The sequence below is a fragment of the Chrysemys picta genome, chromosome 3 (assembly GCF_011386835.1).
Source record: "Chrysemys picta bellii isolate R12L10 chromosome 3, ASM1138683v2, whole genome shotgun sequence".
NCBI classification, from domain to species: domain Eukaryota; kingdom Metazoa; phylum Chordata; order Testudines; family Emydidae; genus Chrysemys; species Chrysemys picta.
Window position 1 is genome coordinate 2,852,460 of NC_088793.1, and position 23,930 is coordinate 2,876,389.

The window sequence follows — 23,930 nt, forward strand, 5'->3', positions numbered from 1 at the left end:
AATGCCTAATTACTTACAATGATTGGCTACCATTTTGGAGAGAAGAACATCTCTGTTAAAGATTCAGCACCTTCAACCATCCATGTAAAGTTGAACGCTAACAATCCTTTGCAGCCCCCAACAGGTCCTCCAGCAAACCTGGGAAGGACCAGAGCTGACGTTCCTGGCATTGCTAAATTAAAAAACAAATAAAAACATACCAACCAGCCCCCTTCCAGGCCTTCTGTGTCCCTCGTGATGGCTCAAAAAAGGACCCAAGCCCTTTTTAAAGAAGAATAACTTACAAGTCACCTTTAAAATCTAGTTGTTCTCCTTCAATTGGCCTCTGCACATTCCCATGTGTGTGATCAAGGTACTTATGCCATGAGCTTCTGGAATCTTCTGGTGAGCGGAGTTGTCGCAGTTCCCCGCCCCTTGCGAAGGCTCCTGAGGGTGTCAGTCCAGTTCCATTCTGTCTGGCCACACAAGGTGCAGTGGGCTCCAATCCCACCCAGTGTCCTCGACGATTCCCTTGTTGTTTTTTCTTCTTTCTGCCTCGTGGGGGCTGTTTCTGTTTGCAGTTAGATTGGCAGTTAGTCAGGCTTTGCGTAAAACAGAGGAGGAAGGTTCATGCAACGGGCAACCTCAGGCCCTTCAGAGTCTGGAGAGCTGCCTCGCCCCCTTGCTGACAGGGACTGCTCTTAGGGCTGTTGTCTAAGGCTGCTTGCTGTAAGTCCAGCAGTGACTTTGGAGAGATGCTCTCCACACGGGCTGTCTGACTGGCATAGATGGCAGGTCTCTGGATCTGTCCTGGTCAGCTAAGTCCAGTGCCAAGGATCCAGCACATGTTGACTCTGACCTAGTGTGGTACTGAGGACCTGGCACCGTTGACTGGAGAATTCACACTCCCCACTCCAGTTTCCCCAGTTCATCAGAGTCCTAGAGCAGGAATTCTGGTACTAGGAGGGAACTGAAGAGTGGTTGGACCCACTTCCAGGGGTGGGGGTGAGCGGCCCCAACAGACACTGCTTGCCAGAAGATTCTGGAAGCTCACAGTATAGAAGCCCTGATCCCATGAGTGCGAATGTGCAGAACTCCAGTTACTGGTAAGTAACTGTCATTTCCTTACAACATATGCACAAGTTTGAACTATGCTCTCCATATGGAAAGTGTTTCTCGCTAACTGTCGTGTGTGTTTCCAATGGCACAGGCACAGAGGGTTATGAAGCGAGCTCATGTTCTAACGAAGTCTCCACATCCTTTGGAAGAGGCATGTTTCAGCCGATACATACACCATTGTGCAACTGTGAAAGATCACAACCAACCACCTGCTGTAAGGGAAGGGAAAGGAGCTTTCTTTTAACTGACTGAAGGGCTTTCCCTCTGGGCATTTTCCTCTGAGACTATTGCATGTACTGTTTTCATAGGTGTTTGCCAATGCTAATCGGACAATGCCCCATCAAAAATTCAACAAAGCGTTTTTATGGGAGGTTTCAAAAGAAAACTGTTCTCTTGTAAAGTGCACTGATCTCTTCTGATTTCCTACCTGAGCAGTGTCATCTCATCATGCGCTGGTGGTTTCACTCATGACCGTTGACTTTGGATGTGCATGTAAAATGGATTTTAAACCATTTGAGTTTTCCTGTGTGTAATACAAAGGGAACTCTGAGTACAGATCCTTTAAAAACACACACTTTCTAAAAATACCACTCTGTCTATTAATGTTTGGTTGCCATAGTGTTTGATACTGCATGTCATTCTGAGAGTAAATGACAGGGCATGCCAAGAGTAGAGGAATGCAGAGCAAGGAGGGGGGAATGGCTGTAATTAGGACCATAAAACTTGGATGAGATGCCTCCTGGGGATTCCCAACTCTGTGTATTTTTCTTTTAGACTCTGTTAAAAATTACTTGAATGGTTCTTGGCAAGCAGGGGAATTCAGGGATGACCACTGCTAGGTTCAGATTAGTGCCTGCACATTCATTTGCAAGAAGCAAGTATATTTTTATTTAAATTTAAGGAGAAATAACAAAGTTGTATAGTCGGAGGTTTGAAACTCACCACTACCTGGATCCTTGCTAGACTCTCTAGTTTTGTAGCTACATAGAAAACATTGTAATCAGTTCCAATCACTAGTGATTTTATTTTATTTTATTTTATTTTTTCTTGGTGCTTAGGAATGTTATTTTTAGCAGAAGAGCTGAGTGCCCTAATGCATCTATAAATATTTATCAAGGGCGATGAATGGAACGGAGAGATAAACCCTGAAACCACCCCTCAGCTTTTCTCCCTGTCTCATCCGAGATGCAAGGTTGGTTCTTGGAGGAAAGTGCTCGTTAGGTGCCTATAACTCTTTGGGGGAGAGAAAATAAACATGCATGGTGGCCACAGGTTTAGTCAAATATAAATATTGTGAATGAGCTGTCAAGAAGGAAAGAAAAGTGAGGATAACCTGGTTCAGTGTGTTAGCTTTAGCCTGCCAAACACCACACACTTGGAAGGGTTTGTGGCTGTCTTTGTACACGTTTTCAGTATGATTAGCTGAATCATTACCCAGACGTTACTCTGGTTGCGGCTGTACAGATGCAAGAAGGGGATGTGTGTTCTGGAATTTTAAAGGATGAAAGTTTTGCTAGTGGCCGGCTCGAGGACCTGCCGGTATAGACAGGAGGCCATCGGTGGTTAGAGACATTGTGACTGTGGCTTCATCGTGTCTTCACTGTGGGCCCTCTTTTTTGTCCTTGATTTTCATGCACTTCTTCCCCTACTTACCACCCTGATGCCCAGGTCTGGTTAGTAAAATGCTGGCTTCAGATAAGTTTCCATTGCTCCAGCTGTGAATGGACCAGCAACAGTACCTGGGATTGCTCTGTCTCACCCACCAAGCCTGCTTTCAGACAGGCAAAGGTCCTCTTGACATTTAACTTCAATAACCACAGCCAAAGCTGTGTGCAGAAATCTGTGTGGAAGGAAATATGAATTGTGAATTAGAATAGGCCTTGGGGGATGCTGAAGATGAACTGGAAATAGGCAGTATGTGGTACAGTACATCTAGGAGAGGAGTAGATGAAAGTTTTTGCCTTTTGGACGTTCTGAATGAAAACGTAAATTTTTCTCCCCTAAATGCCAATAATCTGGGTCAGAATTACAGTGGAAGGGGAGACGCTGTACATCAGCCAGTAACTATGATTTACAGATTTTCTAGAGAGACAAGGTTGGGGAGGGGATATCTTTTATTGGACCGACTTCTGTTGGGGAGAGAGACAAGCTTTCAAGTTAGTACCACACCCACCATATCCTGGGACCGGCATGGCTACAACAGCCGTGCATATCGCAGCTTTTCTGTCCCATGATTACAATGTGAAAGCAAGCTACATGGACCAACCAAATAGCTGCTCATTCTTTTTTTATGTTTTTCCTGTTTATTCATTTTCCAACGCCTCACTTTTGTTGCCACCATTAGTCTAATATTTAGAGGCTAAAACTTCCACTGTATCTGCTCGTTTTTGCAGCTCTTGGAGGTGAAGACACTTCTCCCTAGAAGAAAGGGAATATCCGTCCCTATAGGCTGTCTACACTGTAAGAGATCTACGTGACAGTGGTTAAAACAGCAGTGGTTGCCACCACCTTCTCTACACTGGGGCTCTCACCAGTAGAGCTGAACCAGTGGTAACTGTGGTGGGAGATATCCTAGTGCAGATAAGGCCCCAGTGTCTGTGAGTTGGGAGCAGAGATAACTGTAGTATGATGATGGTGATGCTACGTTTCTATAGCACTCTCCATCCCGAAGGACAGTCAGGTGCTTTGATCACAGATTATAGATAGTGAGAGGTCGTTGTAACCCCCCTGCAATGGAATAGCGATTTCACAGCACAGAGCAGCACCACCAGGACCAAATGCACTTTGTTAGTTTTGTTGTTTGCTGCCTACTATAAAAGGAGGAGCATTTCCTCTATCAAAGTTCCAGGAAGCTAATTTCACATGCGCACGGGCGTTACAATACTATGATCATGTCTTAGCCTGTTGTAAGCTCAGCTAAGGAACCTGTGACAGCATTTTCTGTATCAGACTATTAGAGAGTTTGCTTACTCTTCTCTTTACGCTGAACTCTGTGATTGAATAGGCAAGTTCCACTGTGCAGTGAAACGTAGCATTTCTGCAGAAAGCTGTGGCATCTGCTTTTTGTTCATATAACTCTTGACAGGCTCAATGGGCTTTTACAGCCAGAGACAGTGCATCGTCTGTGTATATTAATGTGACCCTGTGTGCCAGGGTTCTGGATTACCTCACCCACAGTGCCATATATTTGAGTCTACAAAGTGGTCAGCAAATGCTTCATATTATTGTAATGAGGGGGTCTGCAGGTTGCTTGTCAGTGATACTGTAAGCCTGTCTTACCTGATGTGATACCGAGAGGATGACATGGGTTTACCTGACCACCTCTTGCACAGAAGCCATTTGTCTGTCACTCTCATGCTAGAGTCGCTGGGGAAAAAAGGCTTTTTTCCCCAAGCACCTTACAATGTTAATACACCCTGCAAGTAGGAATGGTGAACTGGGGAATTAAATGTCAGGGAGCAGAGAGCCGATGGGTCATTTACAAACTCCAAGGCCATTTCCCCATAGGTGATCATTAAGGCCTAAACTTCAGTTACATTTGTCCTCATTAACCTGGTACGCTCCCGAGAGCTTCACGCTGCCATTTGCCCTGAGTCAAGAACAAGGTTGCCATCCAGCCTTATCCTGTTGCCATAGTGCTGCTAGGGAGCGCTCGCCAGCAATTCCTAAAGAGAACCTGGTGAGGGGGCTGCAGAGCGACCTTGTGATGTTGCCGGCTGTCGTGACCTGTCTTTGGGTGGAACTGGAGCTCTGCGTCCCGCTCATTGGTACTCAGTACCGATACCTTCGGGGAGCACCTCCTAGCCACCTTCCAGCCACTTTGTTCTCCCTTCACTCTGCCATGGAGCTGAGACTGCTCTAAATGCCCGTCTCCTGATGGCAAGAGCAGCACAAGCTCGGGGGAAGGAGGAAGGCACAGACCGGTACAGCCAAGCTTTGAATGTGACTAAACGGGTACCATTGCCCAGAGCTTTTAGGAACCCCTGCAGCATGTCATAGTGAGATAACTGATGTCAGGTCTTGTATGCACGGCAAGTTACTATGCGGCAAGCCAGGATGTGAATCTACAGCCCACCAGCTTGCCACACTCGGGGACATGGCTTCAGTGCAGTGAAAGTCCTGTGCTGGAGCAATGCCCACAGCAAGCTGGAGTGCTATAGATTCACACCCTGGCTTGCCATGCAGTAACTTGCCGTGTGGACAAACCCTTGGTGAGCACAGCGTAATTCCTGTGTGACGTGCCGTGACGCCTGGGACAGCTCCTCACTCCCCAATGCAGAGCACTTGCTGTGGTGACATGACATGACATTGTCTGGAAGAAAATAACTCACACATGTTAACGTTGAAAGAAGAACAGGAGGACTTGTGGCACCTTAGAGACTAACAAATTTATTAGAGCATAAGCTTTCGTGGACTACAGCCCACTTCTTCGGATGCATATAGAATGGAACATATATTGAGGAGATATATATACACACATACAGAGAGCATAAACAGGTGGGAGTTGTCTTACCACCTCTGAGAGGCCAATTAATTAAGAGAAAAAAAACTTTTGAAGTGATAATCAAGCTAGCCCAGTACAGACAGACAGTTAGGTAACAAGTGTGAGAATACTTACAAGGGGAGATAGATTCAATGTTTGTAATGGCTCAGCCATTCCCAGTCCTCCTCAATATATGTTCCATTCTATATGCATCCGAAGAAGTGGGCTGTAGTCCATGAAAGCTTATGCTCTAATAAATTTGTTAGTCTCTAAGGTGCCACAAGTCCTCCTGTTCTTCTTTTTGCGGATACAGACTAACACGGCTGCTACTCTGAAACCTTTCATGTTAACGTTGGAAACTCTGCTTAGAAGCTATTGTTTGCCTTGCAATAACTGCCTTAAAGCCCCTGGGCTCAACCTTCCCGGCCAGGCTTTAATATATTTTATTGAACTGTCTTCTCTGGCGTTACTTTACCCCACTCTAGGCACACATGCCCGCACACTTTATTAAGTCTGTTTCTCACCTGTCAGCGAAAACAGCGCTTTCCCACCCATCTGTGCTAGTCTTCACTGGACACAAAATTGAACCTTTGGAGCCTGGGTGATGTTCTGCTCCACTACACCAGCCCCAGGTCAGTGGAGTAGTAGCCATGTAACAGAGCTAATTCTGATCCTGTGTGTAAGATAGATACCCTATAGAACTCTAGCATGCCACATAGATGTGGCATTGATACTGATGTAATAAACTGCAGTAAAGCGGGTATCACCCGCACTCTGCCCTCTGGCCCATCTCTGCTGGGACGCCTTCAGACATTCCACACCCCTGAGCAGCTTCAAAAGGCTGCCATTGGAAAAAAAGGCATCAAAGAGATGTTTCCTTTTTTCCTTCAGGTGTGGAGCTTTTTCTGCCCATGTTCCTGTACGTTTTTTCCAGGATGTGTAATAACATCAGAGTCACGAGCCAAAGATACAGGGCCTGATACAAAGCCCATTGAAGTCAACAGGAGGCTTTGCATTGCCTTCAGTAGGCTTTGATCAGGCCCATTGTGCAAAGCCACATTGCTCGTTAACGTGCAGTATCGCCATGGCTCTGGCTAGACGCTGGCTAGGTACTCAGGAGAAGAGAGGAGTTTGACAGAAATCATTGTCTGTCTCCAGTGAAGCTGAATAACTGGTGACGGTGTCTCAGTGACGTTTGGTGTGGAAATGTTGGCTGTTTGTTTTGCAACCTCCTCCTATTTCATGTCTTGGTGAGCTTTGACCAAAATGCCTGTTTTCACACTGGAAACGGACAAAAATTCATATTTTGCAGCCATCTCTGCTCAATGCGTCCTATTTTTTTTTTTAAATAGCCTTGTTTTCACTGGGAAAAGGGCTCGTTTTTTGAGCAAATACTGAACAAAACAGTGAAGGGGGTTTTTGTGTGGAAGGGGGGCAAATGGACCCATTCTTGTCTTCACAATGCACTGCCATAGGGTGGCAACAGCAGCCCTATGGCAACCTCTGCGTGTGGTGGGGCCTTGGGCTCCCCATCTGTACCCAAGTGCATGTCACTTCTGCAGTCTGGCCTACTTCAGTTCTCTAAGAAATGACCCCTCCGAAGTGCCGTACAGATAAAGTACAGTTTATCCCTGCTCTGCTCTGTTTGTAAGGGATGCTTGAACATGCTCTTGGGGCTGAAACTTCCTTGCAGGGTGTGGGGCTATGCCCCCAGTTCTTGTGTTTTACATGGATACTGGGGTGACTTATTAAAGAAGAGGCTGTCTCCAATGAAGGCTCAGACACTGGATGGAATAGTGCAGACTAAGGACTATGCTATGTGTAAGCAGGTGCAGCGAAGGTGACCGGAAGGTATGTCCACAATGCAGAACTGCAGCATAAAGACAACAGCTGCGACTAAGCCTCCCAATTCATTGTCGCTTGGTCTGAGGAGTGTAACTGGCTCAGATGTGGCTAGGAGATTACGCCTCCCACAGGTGGCGGAAGCTTGCTTTGGGGGGTGGAGGGATTGCAGGGGGGAGCAGGATGGGCGCTCTGCATGGGGAGTAAGACTCGGTGCAGGGGGGCAGAGGAGGGCGGCCAGCTACAGACTGGGAAGGGAGGTCCCAGAGGTTCGTGTCTCTCGCCAGCCACCGGGGGTAGCTGCTCCTGGCCCTGGCCCAATCACCACAGTTCCTGTCTACTGTCCAGCCTGATCCCAGGGGTGCGGCAGACACTCCAGGTCCTCCGGGTCCCGCTCTTGCCTTCATCTCCCCCCGCCACGTCCGTGCAGTTTACAGAGAAGATTGGTTCCCAGAATGATGTGTGTGGGCAGAAATATAGATCAGCCCCCACCGTCCCCTGGTTCAGCTGTCCCAGATGTCTCGTCCTTCCTGGCGATGGGAGAGAACACATAGGTTTGTGTGCGCTTTGAGCACCACCTTGTCCGCTCAGTTCACCTCAGCCAGCCGTAAAATGTTCCAAGTAACCCGTGGAGGCTTGTACATTGTACTGTTTAATTAGGGAATGAAAATTCCTTTGGTTTTATGAAGTGCATCTTACTACAGGTTTAAAAAGAAAACCATTCTCGAGCTGGGCAAAACTGTTGCCGTTCCAAGGGAAGGAATTAGTGCTTCCCCCTCCTGCATGGCCTGCTGTGGAGGGAGCCCCGCCATGGGGTGTGGAAGCAGTACAGCAACAGGCGCTGTTAGTTACCATGGAAATGTCTATAGAACGGCTGCTGGCCGGGGCCTACCAAAGCAGCGATTCCATGAGGAAAGCCAGAGCTGACACGGCTCCCTGCACAGCATTGCACAAGGGAAGGGAACTGCTGTTCAAAACGTACCGGGTTTTGGTCCTAGCTAAACTTTCAGCTCTGTGATGGACTTATGGGTTCATCAGCCAATATCACCTGGTGTTTGTTGGGGAGGTGAATGTTTGCGGTGGGAATGGGATTCCTCGTTAGTCCTGGGTAGCGGAAGCTGGAGTTTCATGACACAGCCAGCATAGGCTGCACTGGCAGTTAGCACTGGGAGCAGCGTCCTCTCAGATGTGGGTCTCCCTCATGCTATTTTCCACATAAAATTACTATGTCAATGATGTATAAAAGGAAGAAAATTGGCTTCAGCAACTCATACAGACTTCAGCATATGTGTGCTCAGTGGATGTCCAATTCCTTTAGAGACCCTGCTAACTTGCAGTCCCTAGATGTAAAACAAAGCCAGGCTCATTCATATCCGGTCTGGTGGCCACGAGCAGAGCTGGCAGGGATCACACCTTTTTCTTCCATGTACTGCATAGAAATCTGCCTTGGGATTCGAGACCGCTGTGGAATGACTGTAGTATTTCAAATTTACAAGTGTGTGTGTGTGTGTGTGTGTGTGTGTGTGTGTGTGTGTGTGTGTGTGTGTGTGTGTGTGTGTGTAATAAATCCATACGAGTGGGTGGGTGCGAGTGCGTGTCTGTGTGGGTGTTCCATAAACAAATGTTAAAAACGAGATTCTGTACATGTTGGGAACGTGTCTAATATAAATCTGTAAACTGGAAGCCATGTTCTGTCATCTGCCAAATATTTAATAAATTAGTCCCATCCCTATGGGGGTCTATTGTCTGTGTGATGACCGTAGAAAAATATATTTGAGATGTACATGAAACAGCAAAGCTGTTTTAACATGAACTTACTGCTCCAGAATAAAAGCAGCTGCCCATAGTTCATTGTGTATTTCTATTAAATGCCAGAGCCAGGAGAATATGCACATCTGTCATGAATACAGGTCAAATGGAACAAACCAGCCCTGCTCATGATAGGGGCGCCTGCAACTCCATACTCATCTGGGTGCTCAGTAACGCTCAGTGCCTAAAGCCCCTTTCAAGATGCTTCCTTTCCTGCATGATCTCAGGGCTCAGTGTTATTCACGAGTTAGGACCCTACCAAATTCACAGCCATGAAAAACACATCATGGACCGTGAAATCTGGTCTCCTCCCATGAAATCTGGTCCTTTGTGTGCTTTTACACTATTCTATACAGATTTCACAAGGAGACCAGCGTTTCTCAAACTGGGAGTCCTGACCCAAAAGGGAGTCACAAGGTTATTTTAGGGGGGGGGGGCACGGAATTGCCTCCCTTACTTCTGCGCTGCCTTCAGAGCTCGGCGGCTGGAGAGCAGTGGCTGTTGGCCGAGTGCTCACCTCTGAAGGCAGCGCCCCGCCAGCAGCAGCACAGAAGTAGGGGTGGCAATACCATACCATGCCATCCTTACTTCTGCGCTGCTGCCTTCAGAGCTGGGCAGCCGGAGAGTGGCGGGTGCTGATCAAGGGTCCAGCTCTGAAGGCAGCAGCGCAGAGGTAAGGGTGGCAATACCGTACCTGCCATCCTTACTTCTGCGCTGCTGCTGGCGGCGACGCTGCCTTCAGAGCTGGGCTCCCGGCCAGCAGTCGCCGCTCTCCAGCCACCAGCTCAGTGCAGAAGTAAGGGTAGAAGTACTGCAACCTCCCCTACGATAACCTTGCGACCCCCCCCCCCCCCCCACACACACACACACACACACACACACACTATTCCTTTTTGGGTCAGGACCCCTACAGTTACAACACTGTGAAATTTCATATTGAAATAGTTGAAATCATGACATTTATGATTTTTTAAATCTTATGACTGTGAAATTGACCCAAATGAACCGTGAATTTGGTAGGACCCTATCAATAGTATTTACCCCACAAAAGAGGAGGGATTTTAAAGGGCAGCAAACATACTATAGAGCAGCGGTTCTCAAACTGGGGGTTGGGACCCCTCAGGGGGTCGCGAGGTTATTACATGGGGGGCCGCAAGCTGTCAGCCTCCACCCTAAACCCCGCTTTGCCTTCAGCATTTATAATGGTGTTAAATATATCAAAAAGTGTTTTTAATTTATAAGGGGGTCGCACTCAGAGGTTTGCTCTGTGAAAGGGGTCACCAGTACAAAAGGTTGAGAACTACTGCTATAGCGTATATAGATTTAGGTACGTGCAGCCTCCACCTCAGATGGGATCCATCACTCCTGCTGAAGCCCTTTAAAAACTTTGTACGAGAGCTTGGAAGAAGGGTATGATGACCACCCTTACCAGTAGGCCAGTGAGTGGAGTTAAACGGATCCTACCATAATTTAATTACAGATTCCATAGAGTACCAGTCTGAAATCTGCCCGACTCCATATGCGCTGACATACCCAAATTAAACTACAAAGCATACAATTATCCGTAAAGAAGGTGACCAATTTTACTAAACTTTAACAGAGTAGCAAGCAGCTCTGTTGCAGTTGTTTAGCATCCTATCTATCCAGGCATTTCTGTCCCTATCCTCATAGTACCTAGGCACCTAGCCATGTTTGCTCCTCACCTGTTGCCCATGCAAAGTACATAAAGATCAGGAATGTCCTGGAACAATGTGTTCTTCAAGTAGTGTCCTGTGGGTGCTCTACTTCTGGTGTGCTCACGCCCTTGGCGCCTTACATCAGAGATGTTTGGCAGTACTGCCCGTTTGGCCCACACATGCGCCCTACACTTTCTCGTGCCCTGCTCCTAGGCTGTGTAAGGCAGCTTGGATGAATGAACCGTTCTCAGGTCCTTCTCAACTGCCTCAGCCTGAGATGGAGCGTTAGTGTTCCTTACCATTTGAAGGCTACAACATAGTCTAGTTATCTTTCTTTATTATATTATTTATTTATTTATTTATTTTAAGTGGTTTAGAGGGGATTTCTCTTGATCCCTTTTCCCTTTAAGGAGGGTGGAACCTTCCCCCTTCACAATAACCATTGCCCCGGGGTATGCCAGACCCTCCAGGCTTCAAGAGGTGCATCTCTTGCTGGGAGTCCATCCGGGTTGTTGATGGGCATCGATCCTTCCGGTCAAGGGTAGGGGCCTTGGCAGAGACAGATGCATCCTGGAGGCAAATCCTGGCTGCAAGAATGGTGTCACCAGGAAGGCTTCAGCTTCCTTGATGGGATGCTGTTCCAGGAAGACGGACTGATAAGCAGAGATGGGGTCCACCTATCGAGTAAGGGGAAGAGCATATTTGGATACAGACTGGCTAACCTAGTGAGGAGGGCTTTAAACTAGGTTCGAAGAGGGGCAGGTGACCAAAGCCCTCAGGTAAGTCAAAAACATGGAGGCCTGGGAGAAGGTTTGGAATTTGGGGGGAGCATGAGCTGTTATAGCAAGGATAAAGGAGAGCCAAGACAGAACTGGGGGGAGGGGATCAAATCAGTATCTTAGATGGCTGTATACTAATGCAAGAAGTATGGGGAATAAGCAGAAAGAACTCGAAATGCTAGTAAATAAAGACAACTATGACATAGTTGGCATCACAGAGACCTGGTGGGATAATATGCATGACTGGAATATTGGTATAGAAGGATACAGCTTGCTCAGGAAGGACAGGCAGGGAAAAAAGGGAGGAGGTGTTGCCTTATATATTAAAAATGTACACACTTGGACTGAGGTTGAGATGAAAATAGGAGACATACTTGCCGAAAGTCTCTGGGTAGGATGAAAGGGGTAAAAAGGGTGATGTCATGGTAGGGGTCTACTACAGACCACCTAACCAGGAAGAAATGGTGGATGAGGGTTTTTTTAAACAGCTAACAAAAAATTATTTATTTTATTTAATTTATTTATTTATCCGAAGCACAGGACTTGGTGGTGATGGGGGACTTCAACTACCAGACATCTGTTGGGAAAATAACACAGCAGGGCACAGATTATCCAATAAATTCTTGGAATGTATTGGAGACAATTTTTTATTTCAGAAGGTGGAGACAGCTACCAGGGGAGAGGCTGTTATACATTTGATTTTGACAAATAGGGAGGAACTGGTTGAAAATTTGAAAGTGGAAGGCAGCTTGGGTGAAAGTGATCATGAAATGATAAATTTCAGAGCGGTAGCTGAGTTAGTCTGTATCATCAAACACAACGAGGAGTCCTTGTGGCACCTTAGCAACTAACAAATTTATTCATTTGATGAAGTGGGCTGTAGCCCACGAAAGCTTATGCCCAAATAAATTTGTTAATCTCTAAGGTGCCACAAGGACTCCTCATTGTTGTTGTTGTTTTGGAATGATAGAGTTCATGATGAAGTGAGTATTCACACACGAAAGCTTATGCTCCAATACGTCTGTTAGTCTATAGGGTGCCACAGGACTCTTTGGCCAGCAATGCCCCTCTGCCATGTACATTGGCCAAACCGGACAGTCTCTATGCAAAAGAATAAATGGACACAAATCTGACATCAGGAATCATAATACTCAAAAACCAGTAGGAGAACACTTTAACCTGTCTGGTCACTCAGTAACAGACCTGAGGGTGGCAATTTTGCAACAGAAAAGCTTCAAAAACAAACTCCAACGAGAGACTGCTGAGTTGGAATTGATATACAAACTAGATACAATCAACTTAGGCTTGAATAGAGACTGGGAATGGCTGAGCCATTACAAACATTGAATCTATCTCCCCATGTAAGTACTCTCACACTTCTTATCAAACTGTCTGTACTGGGCTAGCTTGATAATCACTTCAAAAGTTTTTTCTCCTACTTAATTGGCTTCTCAGAGTTGGTAAGACAACTCCCACCTTTTCATGCTCTCTGTATGTGTATATATATCTCCTCAATATATGTTTCACTCTATATGCATCCGAAGAAGTGGGCTGTAGTCCACGAACGCTTATGCTCAAATAAATTTGTTAGTCTCTAAGGTGCCACAAGTACTCCTGTTCTTTCTGCAGATACAGACTAACACGGCTGCGCTCTGAAACAGGACTCTTTGTCGCTTTTTACAGATCCAGACTAACGCGGCTACCCCTCTGATACTTGACACCATGATTCTAAGGAATGGTAGGAGGGAGAACAGCAAAATAAAAACAATGGATATCAAGAAGGCAGACTTTAGAAAACTCAGGGAACTGGTAGGTAAGATCCCATGGGAAACAAGTCTAAACAGAAAAACAATAGAAGACAGTTGGCAGTTTTTTCAAAGAGACATTATTAAGGGCACAAGAGCAAATTATCCCATTGTGTAGGAAAGATAGGAATTATGGCAAGAGACCACCCTGTTTTAACCAGGAGAGCGTCAATGATCTAAAAATCAAAAAAGAGTCCTACAAAAAGTGGAAACTAGGTCAAATTACAAAGGATGAATATAAACAAATAACACAAGTATGTAGGAACAAAATTAGAAAGGCCAAGGCACAAAACGAGATCAAACTAGCCAGAGACATAAAGGGTAACAAGAAAGCATTCTACAAATACATTAGAAGCAAGAGGAAGACCAAGAACTGGGTAGGCCGGTTACTCAATGAGGGGGAGAAATAAAAACAGAAAATGTGGAAATGACAGAGGTGCTTAATGACTTCTTTGTTTCGGTTTTCACCAAGAAGGTTGGTAGCGATTGGACATCTAACGTAGTGAATGCCAGTGAAAATGGGGTAGGATCAGAAGAGGCTAAAATAGGGAAAGAACAAGTTAAAAATTACTTTGATAAATTAGATGTCTCGTGGCACAAGGGCCTGGTGAAATGCAGCCTAGAATACTCAAGGAGTTGACTGAGGAGATATCTGAGCCATTAGCTATCATCTTTGAGAAGTCATGGAAGATGGGAGAGATTCCAGAAGACTGGAAAAGGGCAAATCTAGTGCCCATCTACAAAAAGGGAAATAAGGACAACCCGGGGAATTACAGACCAGTCAGCTTAACTTCTGTACCTGGAAAGATAATGGTGCAAATAATCAAGCAATCAGTTTGCAAACATCAAGAAAATAATAAGGTGATAAGTGACAGTCAACATGGATTTGTCAAAAACAAATCCTGTCAAACCAACCTGATCACTTTCTTTGACAGGGTAACAAACCTTGTGGATGGAGGAAGTGGTAAACGTGGTCTGTCTTGACTTTAGCTTTTGATGCTGTCTCGCATGACCTTCTCGTAAACAAACTAGGGAAATACAACCTAGATGGAGCTACTATAAGGTGGGTGCAAAACTGGTTGGAAAATCGTTCCCAGAGAGTAGTTATCAGTGGTTCACAGTCATGATGGAAGGGCATAATGAGTGGGGTCCCACAGGGATCAGTTTTGGGTCCGGTTCTGTTCAATATCTTCATCAATGATTTAGATAATGGCATAGAGAGTACACATATAAAGTTTGCGGACGATACCAAGCTGGGAGGGGTTGCAAGTGTTTTGGAGGATAGGTTTAAAATTCAAAGTGATCTGGACAAACTGGAGAAATGGTCTGAAGTAAATAGGATGAAATTCAATAAGGACAAATGCACAGTACTCCATTTAGGAAGGAACAATCAGTTGCACACATACAAAATGGGAAATGACTGCCTAGGAAGGAGTACTGCGGAAAGGGATCTGGGGGTCATAGTGGACCACAAGCTAAATGTGAGTCAACAGTGTAACACTGTTGCAAAAAAAGCAAACATCATTCTGGGATGTATTAGCAGGATGTTGTAAGCAAGACACGAGAAGTAATTCTTCCGCTCTACTCCACTCTGATTAGGCCTCAACTGGAGCATTGTGTCCAGTTCTGGGCACCACATTTCAAAAGGATGTGGACAAATTGGAGAGAGTCCAGAGAAGAGTGAAAAAATTGATTAAAGGTCTAGAAAACATGACCTATGAGGGAAGATTGAAAAAATTGGGTTTGTTTAGTCTGGAAGAGAGAAGACTCAGAGGGGACATGATAACAGTTTTCAAGTACATAAAAGGTTGTTACAAGGAGGAGGAAGAAAAATTGTTTTTCTTAGCCTCTGAGGACAGGACAAGAAGCAATGGGCTTAAATTGCAGCAAGGGAGGACTAGGTTGGACATTAGGAAAAACTTCCTAACCATCAGGGTGGTTAAGCACTGGAATAAATTGTCTAGGGAGGTTGTGGAATCTCCATCATTGGGATTTTTAAGAGCAGGTTGGACAAACACCTGTCAGGGATGGTCTAGATAATTAGTCCTGCCACGAGTGCAGGGGACTGGACTAGATGACCTCTTGAGGTCCCTTTCAGTTCTATGATTCTCAGTGTATCCGCTGCTTGGGAGAGTCTCATATCCTGCAGAAGTGCTCCATTTGCAAGGCAGGGCAAGGAAGAATCAGGAGATAAAACCGAGACTCTTAATGATGGGGTGTTCCCCCCAGCTGGCTTCAGATCCAGGCCAGGAGACCCTGTCTGGACATTGGTCTCTTAGTGAACACAGTGCTCCATCAACTTCGCCACGTTGACCTGGGTCTACCTAGGATAAATCCACAGAGAAGACTCGTAAAAAAAGGAGCCATCCTCCCCAGAAGGAGTCTACCTCAAAAAAAAAAACCAACCCTCAGTCCCTCTGAAGTAAGACTGCTGCAGAGACTTCTCCTCCCTCTCTGAGTACAGTTGAGGCTCCAGACATTCTCCATACCGACCGTGTGTCCAGGGCTTCAGGCTCCTCTGAAAACAAAGGCAACAAGCATACCTCATACCACAGAAGCAGGACACTGCAACAAGAGAACCAAAGCGTTACATCTCTAGGAGAATGGCACCCACATCTCCTTTGGTTCTGTCTGTATCAAAGTCGACCCTTAAGATGGCCTCGGGACTGGGAAAAAGCCATGTTTCTCACACGGTCTCAGCACCTCCCAAGGCATATTCATCGGTACCAAGTACTTTGGTCAGAAGGGACTTTCCAAAACAACATACACCCTCAGTACTGACAATGGAACGGGGTCCCAGTCTTCAGTCCCACCCAGTACCGCAAGTGTTCAGATTCTCCGGGGACTGACTTGTTTCAGAGGAACCGCAGTCTCCCTGATTGGTGGGTATTGAAAGATTATCAGTACCAAGACAGGCCTCCAAGGTGGGACCTTACCGCAGTACCACTTGACTCTCCAACACCTTCAGAGAGTGCAGGGGCTCCTCCCCCTTGATAAGTTGGAATTCTCCTATTTGAATGTCTCAGTCCAAGATTCCCCTCCTCAGACAAGAGAATTTCTTCCTGACACTTTGAGAAGAGAGGAAGTTACATCAAAGACAGGCCTATGTCCCCCCGACCTGGTTCGAGCATCAGTGGATGCCACCCTCAGTGCCATTTGGACCGCCCTCCAGTGGCCATACTGGGATCCTTGGGCTGTGTGATGGGGTGTCCACTTCACACAGGACTAGAAGGGGTTAAGGTGGCCAGGTAGGCCAATTAGCTGCACCTGGAGGAGGAGTCAGGGAGCAGGGAGTGGATTAAATGAGGCTTAACTGGGCATGACTAGGCGGGACCCAGAAAGCCTAGGAGCTGAGAGCAGAAGGGGGCTGCTGGGAAAGGCTGCAGGAGGAGGAGGGAGTTGGTTTGGAGCTGGTACTTCCAGAGAAGGCAGGGAACGAGGAAGAGAAGGAAAAAGTCCAGGGAAGGAGCAGTGAGGGCTGAGAGGGTAGAGCTCAGAACTGCTGAGCTGAGGGTCTCTGGCCTGGAACCCGGAGTAGTGGGTGGGCCCGGGTTCCCCTATTGGCCACTGGGGAAGTGGCACGAGCAGGGCAGCACAAAAGAAGGACTGCCTGGGACTCGGCGTAGAAAGACTTTGGGTGACCCCGGATCATGACCCACCGGAGGGCTGAGTCATGAAGAGGACTCTGCGGTTCTTGGAGTGAGTTGGGTCCGCAGGTTGAAAGGATGATGGGAGAGGCACCACTTGAAGAGGGTACACCAACTGGCAGGGCTAATCCCCAGGACGGCCAGCAGGAGGCACCATTGTGTTGAGTAGACGCTGTGACAGGCTGCATACCAATAGCAATTTCCCCAGGCCCCTAGTCTTTGTCATGGGGACTACAGGGGGAGACGCTCCCCTACTCCAAATATCCCTCCTCTTCAATTTAGGATTGTGAACTATTGAGCTCTCGTGCTGACATACAATCACACAAATTATGCCAAATTCACCACTTTTATTGAGCATCTGCCAGCTGATCAGCATGAGAAGTTTCAGGTTATTATTAACAAGGGTCAACTGTTAGCAAAAACATTCTTACAGTCCTCGTTAGATGCTGCCAACACTGCCATCGGTACAGCAGCGGTCATGTGGAGGGTGTCCTGGCTCCAGTTATCTGGATTGCCAAGGGAAGTCCAAAACACAATTGAGGGCTTTCCTTTTGATGGCCTCAAACTTTTTGCAGTAACCATTGATGAATCCTTGCATACCTTTAAGGATTCCAGAACCGCGTTGAGACCCCTTGGGATTTACATGCCTACAAACCAACAAAAGTTAGTAGATCCCAAACGGCACAAAAATCCCGCTTCTCACCACTTCATTCTTAGGATTCCAGAGACCTTTTGAACCACCCAGGAAGAAATCAAGCTTCTAGAGGAAGAGACCACCTGCTTCCTCTGGGTCCGCTACTGAGCCCTGATCATCATCAAACTACCAGTTCTGATGGGCTGGTCGAGGGCCCGGAACAACCCCACAAAACTGAGCTTTCATCTACACTATTCTACCCATCATCCACCTGTTGGAGACCAGCTCTCCCACTTTCTATCCGCATGGGAGAGAATCACATCAGACAAATGTGTGCTTGTAGGGGCACCAACTTTCCAATGTGCCAGGGGGTGCTTGACCCCTGCTCTGCCCCAGGCCCCACCCCCACTCCACCCCTTTCCCCAAGGCCCTCCCCCCACTCCATTCCCGACCCGCCTCTTCCTGCCCTGTTCCATCCCCTCCCCTGAGCACGCCCCACCCTTGCTCCTGACCCTCCCCCACCCAGCACCTCCTGCACACCACAGAACAACTGATTGCAGTGGATGGGAGGTGCTGGGAGGGAGGGGGAGGTGCTGATCAGCGGGACCACTGGCGGGCAGGAGGCATTTGGGGGAGGAGGGGGGGGCTACTGGTGCTCAGCACCCACCATTTTTTTCCTATGGGTGCTCCAACCCACAAAGTCGGCGCCTATGGGTGCTGGAGGTTATAAGATTGGGGTATGCTATGCATTTTATCTTCCTCCCCTATGCCCACTCCCTTTCCCCATTCCTCTTCAGGGACCCCTCTCACAAATAGTCTTAAAGCAAGAAGTCTACTGCCTTCTGTGATCAGGAACTGTAGAACCGGTTCCAGTTTAGCACAGAGGGAGGAGTGTTTTACTTCAGCTACTTTCTGGTCCCAAACAAGAATGGACATTGGCCAAACTGGACAGTCTCTACGCAAAAGAATAAATGGACACAAATCAGACATCAAGAATTATAACATTCAATAACCCATCAGAGAACACTTCAACCTCCCTGGTCACTCAATTACAGACCTAAAAGTCGCAATTCTTCAACGAAAAAACAGACTCCAACGAGAAACTGCAGAATTGGAATTAATTTGCAAACTGGACTGTGACGGAGCAGGGAGCAGGGCAGATTTGACCTGGGAATGTTGCAGGGGGATTGCAGTGAGGAGGGGGAACTTCCCTTGAAGGAAGCTACCTGAGCTGTAACCTGAGCCAGGAACGGGGGTGGGGAGAATTAACACCTTCTGCCCGGGAGACTGAACAAAGGAGAGGAGCAGCGGGAGGAGTTTGGAGTTTAGTTTCGGTTTGGGCTGGGTGGTGCAACGCAGGGAACCCCAAGCTGGGGTCTAAGCTCCCTGAACCTCCCAGAGGGACCTAACTGAGGGGGTCTGGTCGTACCTACACGCTCTGCTTGAGACTGTGTTCCTGTCCTTAAATAAACCTTCTGCTTTACTGGCTGGTTGAGAGTCACAGTGAATCTCAGGAAGAGGGGTGCAGGGCCCTGACTCCCCCACACTCCGCAACAACTGGTGTCAGCGGTGGGATCTACTGCACCCCGTGGACGGCGCTTCCTGCAGTAAGTGACTGGGGAGCAGTAAAACGAAGGGGGAGTGACGGGGACCAGGCGTGCTGAAGAGTGAGAGAGAGACGATTATTACCCCTGGGAGTGTGTGACCAGCGAGAAGGACTTTTGCAGTAACAGGGTCCCCCGGGGGGATCGCAGCGAGTGGTCCCAGGGGTGGAGGAGTCTGCAGCTCGACCCTGGCAGAGAGGTGGTGACCTCGAGAAGGGCTGGCACACTAGGGGACCCCCTGGGAACTGTGGGGAGCTGTGAGCACACAGGCCGGTGAGTGGCCAGCAGGAAGATGTATGCCAAGCGGCTTAAGAGCGACCTGGTGGAGCTGTGCAAGCAGAGGGGGCTGTGCATTGGGAGGCTCACCAAAGCACAGCTCATTGCCCGGCTGGAGGCGGAAGATCGCGCGAATGAACTGATCCCTGTGTCTCAGGGAAGCAGCCTGGCAAATGCAGCGCAGGCACCAGTGTCTGTCCCAGCTGGGAGTGGTCAGCCGGCTGCTGAGGGCTTCCCGAGACCCCTCGTTCCTATGCCTAGGGGAAGGGTGGGGAGGAGCCCAGCAAATACCGAAGGCGCCGTGACCCTCCCGGCCAGCAGGGGATCCTCCCGGCGACGTTGGGCATCCGTGGAGCGGAATTGGCTGGAATGGGAGAAAGAGCTAAAACTGAGAGAGCTGGAGGATCGTGAACAACAGAGACAGCATGAAGAGAGACAGCGTCAGCATGAACGGGAGGAGAAAGAGAGACAGCATCAGCGTGAACGGGAGGAGAATGAGAGACAGAGACAGGAGAAAGAGAGACAGAGACAGCATGAACTGGAACTGGCGAGATTGAAGGGCAGCGAACCCCCGGCTGCGGTGAGTGAGGGGGGACCCAGGACTGCACGGAGCTTTGATAAGTGCATCCTGGCCCCACGCAAGGAGGGGGAGGACATGGATGACTTCCTGGAGGCCTTTGAGACGGCCTGCGAGCTGCACCGGGTTGATCCCGCGGACAGACTCCGGGTCCTTACCCCCTTACTGGACCCCAAAGCCGTGGCATTGTACCGCCAACTGGGAGAGGCAGAGAAAGGGGACTACGAACTATTCAAAAAGGCCCTGCTACGTGAGTTTGGGCTGACTCCTGAAATGTACCGGGAAAGGTTCCGGAGTCAAGATAAAACCCCTGAGATCTCATATCTGCAACTAGCCGTCCGCATGGAAAGATACGCCAGCAAGTGGGCTGGTGGGGCCCAGACGAAGGAGGACCTGATTAAACTGCTGGTACTGGAGCAACTGTATGAGCGGTGCCCATCCGACCTGAGGCTGTGGTTGGTGGACAGAAAGCCAGAGAACCCGCGACACGCAGGGCAGCTGGCTGATGAGTTTGTAAAGAGCCAGTCAGGGGGTGGCCGGGAGGAGCCCCAAAGGAACAGGCCCGCCGCGATGCAGAGAGAGAGTCACCCTGGGACCTCCCAAAGGGGGAATATGGGGAATCCCCTCCCACGGGGAATGCCCAGCATCAGGGACAACCGACCGGCTCGAGGGGACCCACGGGACATGAGCTGCTATTACTGCGGCCGAAGAGGCCACGTTCGGGCCCAGTGCCCCAAGCTCAAGGACAGACTGAGCAGACCGAACCCGCACCGGGTTAACTTGGTAGAGGCCCAGACGGACGAGGGGCAGGCTTCTCACGCAAGAGGGGCTGGCAGCTTATCAACTGCTCAAGAGGGAGAAGGGCCCCAGGCCAGCTTCTCTGGGGGGCCAGATGCTCCGGATTCAAAGTTCTCCATTTACAGGGTTGGCGCGGGGCTGTCCCTGCGGAGCGAGTGCCTTGTTCCCCTGGAGGTGGATGGGAAGAAAGTTTATGGATACTGGGACACGGGCGCAGAGGTGACACTGGCCCGGCCCGAGGTGGTGGCCCCAGATCGGGTGGTGCCCAACACCTTCCTGACCCTGACCGGGGTGGGCGGGACCCCATTCAAGGTTCCCGTAGCGAGGGTACACCTGAAATGGGGGGCCAAGGAGGGCCCCAAGGACGTGGGAGTGCACCACCATTTGCCCACTGAGGTGTTGATGGGGGGGGACCTAGAGGACTGGCCAAGCAGCCCCCAGACTGCCTTAGTCGTGACCCGTAGCCAGAGCCGGCAAGGGGCACTACGCCCTGACCTTGGGAAGGATGTCCCACCAGAGGCACCGAACCCTTCCCGGGTGGGGAGGGAACACCCAAGGACAGGCCTCAGGGTGGCTGGGGCTTCCGACCCAGCCGACGAGAGGGAGCAGGTCCCCATCCCTTCCCCAGCCGCCGAGTTCCAGGCCGAGTTGCAGAAGGACCCCTCCCTGCGGAAGCTAAGGGACCTGGCCGACCCCAGTGCGGTACAGCCCATGGGGAGAGGTTGCTAGGAGAGGTTCCTGTGGGAGAAGGGGTTCCTGTACCGAGAGTGGGCTCCCCCAGGGGAAGTGGAGTCGTGGGGGATCAGGAGGCAGCTGGTGGTTCCCCAGAAGTTTCGCCACAAGCTACTGTACCTGGCCCATGACATCCCTCTCGCAGGACACCAGGGGATCCGGCGCACCAGGCAGAGGCTGCTACAGAACTTTTACTGGCTCGGGGTCTTCACCAACGTTAGGCAGTACTGCCGATCCTGTGACCCCCGCCAGAGGGTGGGGAAGGCCCGGGACAAGGGGAAGGCAGCATTGAGACCTTTGCCCATCATAGAGGAGCCTTTCCAGAAGGTGGCCATGGACATAGTGGGACCTCTCCGCAAGACGACCCGGTCTGGGAAGAAATACATCCTGGTGGTGGTAGATTTTGCCACCCGCTACCCCGAGGCAGTGCCCTTATCGTCCATTGAAGCAGACACTGTGGCGGATGCGCTGCTGACCATTTTCAGCCGAGTGGGGTTCCCCAAGGAAGTCTTGACGGACCAAAGGTCCAACTTCATGTCGGCCCTACTCCGGTGCTTGTGGGAGAGATGTGGGGTCCGGCACAACTGGGCCTCAGCATATCACCCCCAATCCAACGGGCTGGTGGAGAGGTTCAATGGGACGCTAAAAATGATGCTGAAAACATTTATGAATCAGCACCCGCAGGACTGGGACAAGTACTTACCTCACCTGCTGTTTGCGTACAGGGAGGTACCCCAGGAGTCTACCGGGTTTTCGCCTTTCGAACTGCTATATGGAAGGCGGGTAAGGGGGCCCCTGGACCTGATGAGAGACGAATGGGAGGGGAAGGCCACTCCTGACGGAGAGTCGGTGATGGAGTATGTCCTGACCTTCCGGGAACGACTTGCCGAGCTCATGGGCCTGGCCAGGGAGAATCTGGCCAGAGCCCAGAGGAAGCAGAAGGTCTGGTATGACCGCACAGCACGGGCCCGCGCCTTCGCCACTGGGGATCAGGTGATGGTCCTCATCCCCGTGAGGAAAAACAAACTCCAGGCCGCCTGGGAAGGGCCCTTCAGGGTTGTCAAGCAACTAAACGAGGTAAACTATGTGGTGGAGCTGTCGAACCGGGCACACCACCACCGGGTGTACCATGTGAATATGATGAAGCCATATTATGACAGGGGGAATATGGTGTTGGCCGTGTGTGGACATTGGGAGGGGCAGGGAGATGACCCTTTAGTAGATCTATTCCCTGGGACAAGAGTTGGCTTCCCCCTGGAAGCAATTCCCCTCTCTGATCGGCTAACCCCTGCCCAGCGAGCTGAGATCGGAGGGGTGCTGCATCTGTACCAACAGCTGTTTTCCAACCAGCCTGGACGCACTAATCTGACTGTCCACCGGGTACAGACAGGATCGCACCCGCCTATAAAATGCTCCCCCTTCCGAGCCACAGGGAAAACTGCTCAGGACCTGGAAAGAGAGGTCAATGACATGCTGGCTTTGGGGGTGATCCAGCCGTCTTCCAGCCCTTGGGCCTCGCCGGTGGTGCTGGTCCCCAAAAAGGACGGGTCGATCCGGTTCTGTGTGGACTATCGGAAGCTCAATGCCATCACTGTAGCCGATGCCTACCCCATGCCCAGGCCGGACGAGCTCCTAGACAAGCTGGGAGGTGCTCGGTACCTTACCACCATGGATCTTACAAAGGGCTATTGGCAAGTGCCGCTGGATGCAGATGCCAGGCTGAAATCGGCCTTTGTCACCCCTCTGGGGCTCTATGAGTTCCTGACCCTGCCCTTCGGCCTCAAGGGAGCGCCGGCCACCTTCCAGCGCCTGGTGGATCAGCTACTGAGGGGGATGGAGAGTTTTGCCGTGGCGTATATCGATGACATCTGTGTCTTTAGCCAGACCTGGGAGGACCACATATCCCAGGTTAGACAAGTGCTGGACCGACTCCAGAAGGCTGGGCTGACCGTAAAACCGGAGAAGTGCAAGGTGGGGATGGCTGAGGTATCCTACCTAGGCCACCGGGTGGGAAGCGGCTGCCTAAAGCCGGAACCAGCCAAAGTGGAGGTGATCAGAGACTGGCCCGCTCCTCAAACCAAAAAGCAGGTCCAAGCCTTTATTGGGATGGCAGGGTACTATCGGAGGTTCGTGCCCCACTTTAGCGCCATAGCCGCCCCCATCACTGAGC

The 23,930-nt window shown here is 49.5% G+C and overlaps 1 protein-coding gene across 34 annotated transcripts in view; it reads left to right on the top strand.

Moving 5' to 3' along the window:
• DTNB (dystrobrevin beta) overlaps positions 1-21,760 on the top strand; it is a 384,446-nt gene extending 362,686 nt beyond the window's left edge. For 31 of the 34 annotated variants that reach the window (XR_010600030.1, XR_010600034.1, XR_010600025.1 and 28 more), the window contains one exon: positions 1,190-9,155. Coding sequence is in view for 1 of the 34 variants with exons in the window: in XM_065590071.1 (XP_065446143.1) it covers positions 19,670-21,757 (2,088 nt within the window). In the remaining 33 variants the exon portion in view is untranslated. Of the gene's footprint in view, positions 1-1,183 lie in introns of all 34 variants that reach the window. The other 3 variants (XM_065590073.1, XM_065590076.1, XM_065590071.1) reach the window with 2 other exon arrangements.
• The last annotated feature ends 2,170 nt before the right edge of the window (positions 21,761-23,930 follow it).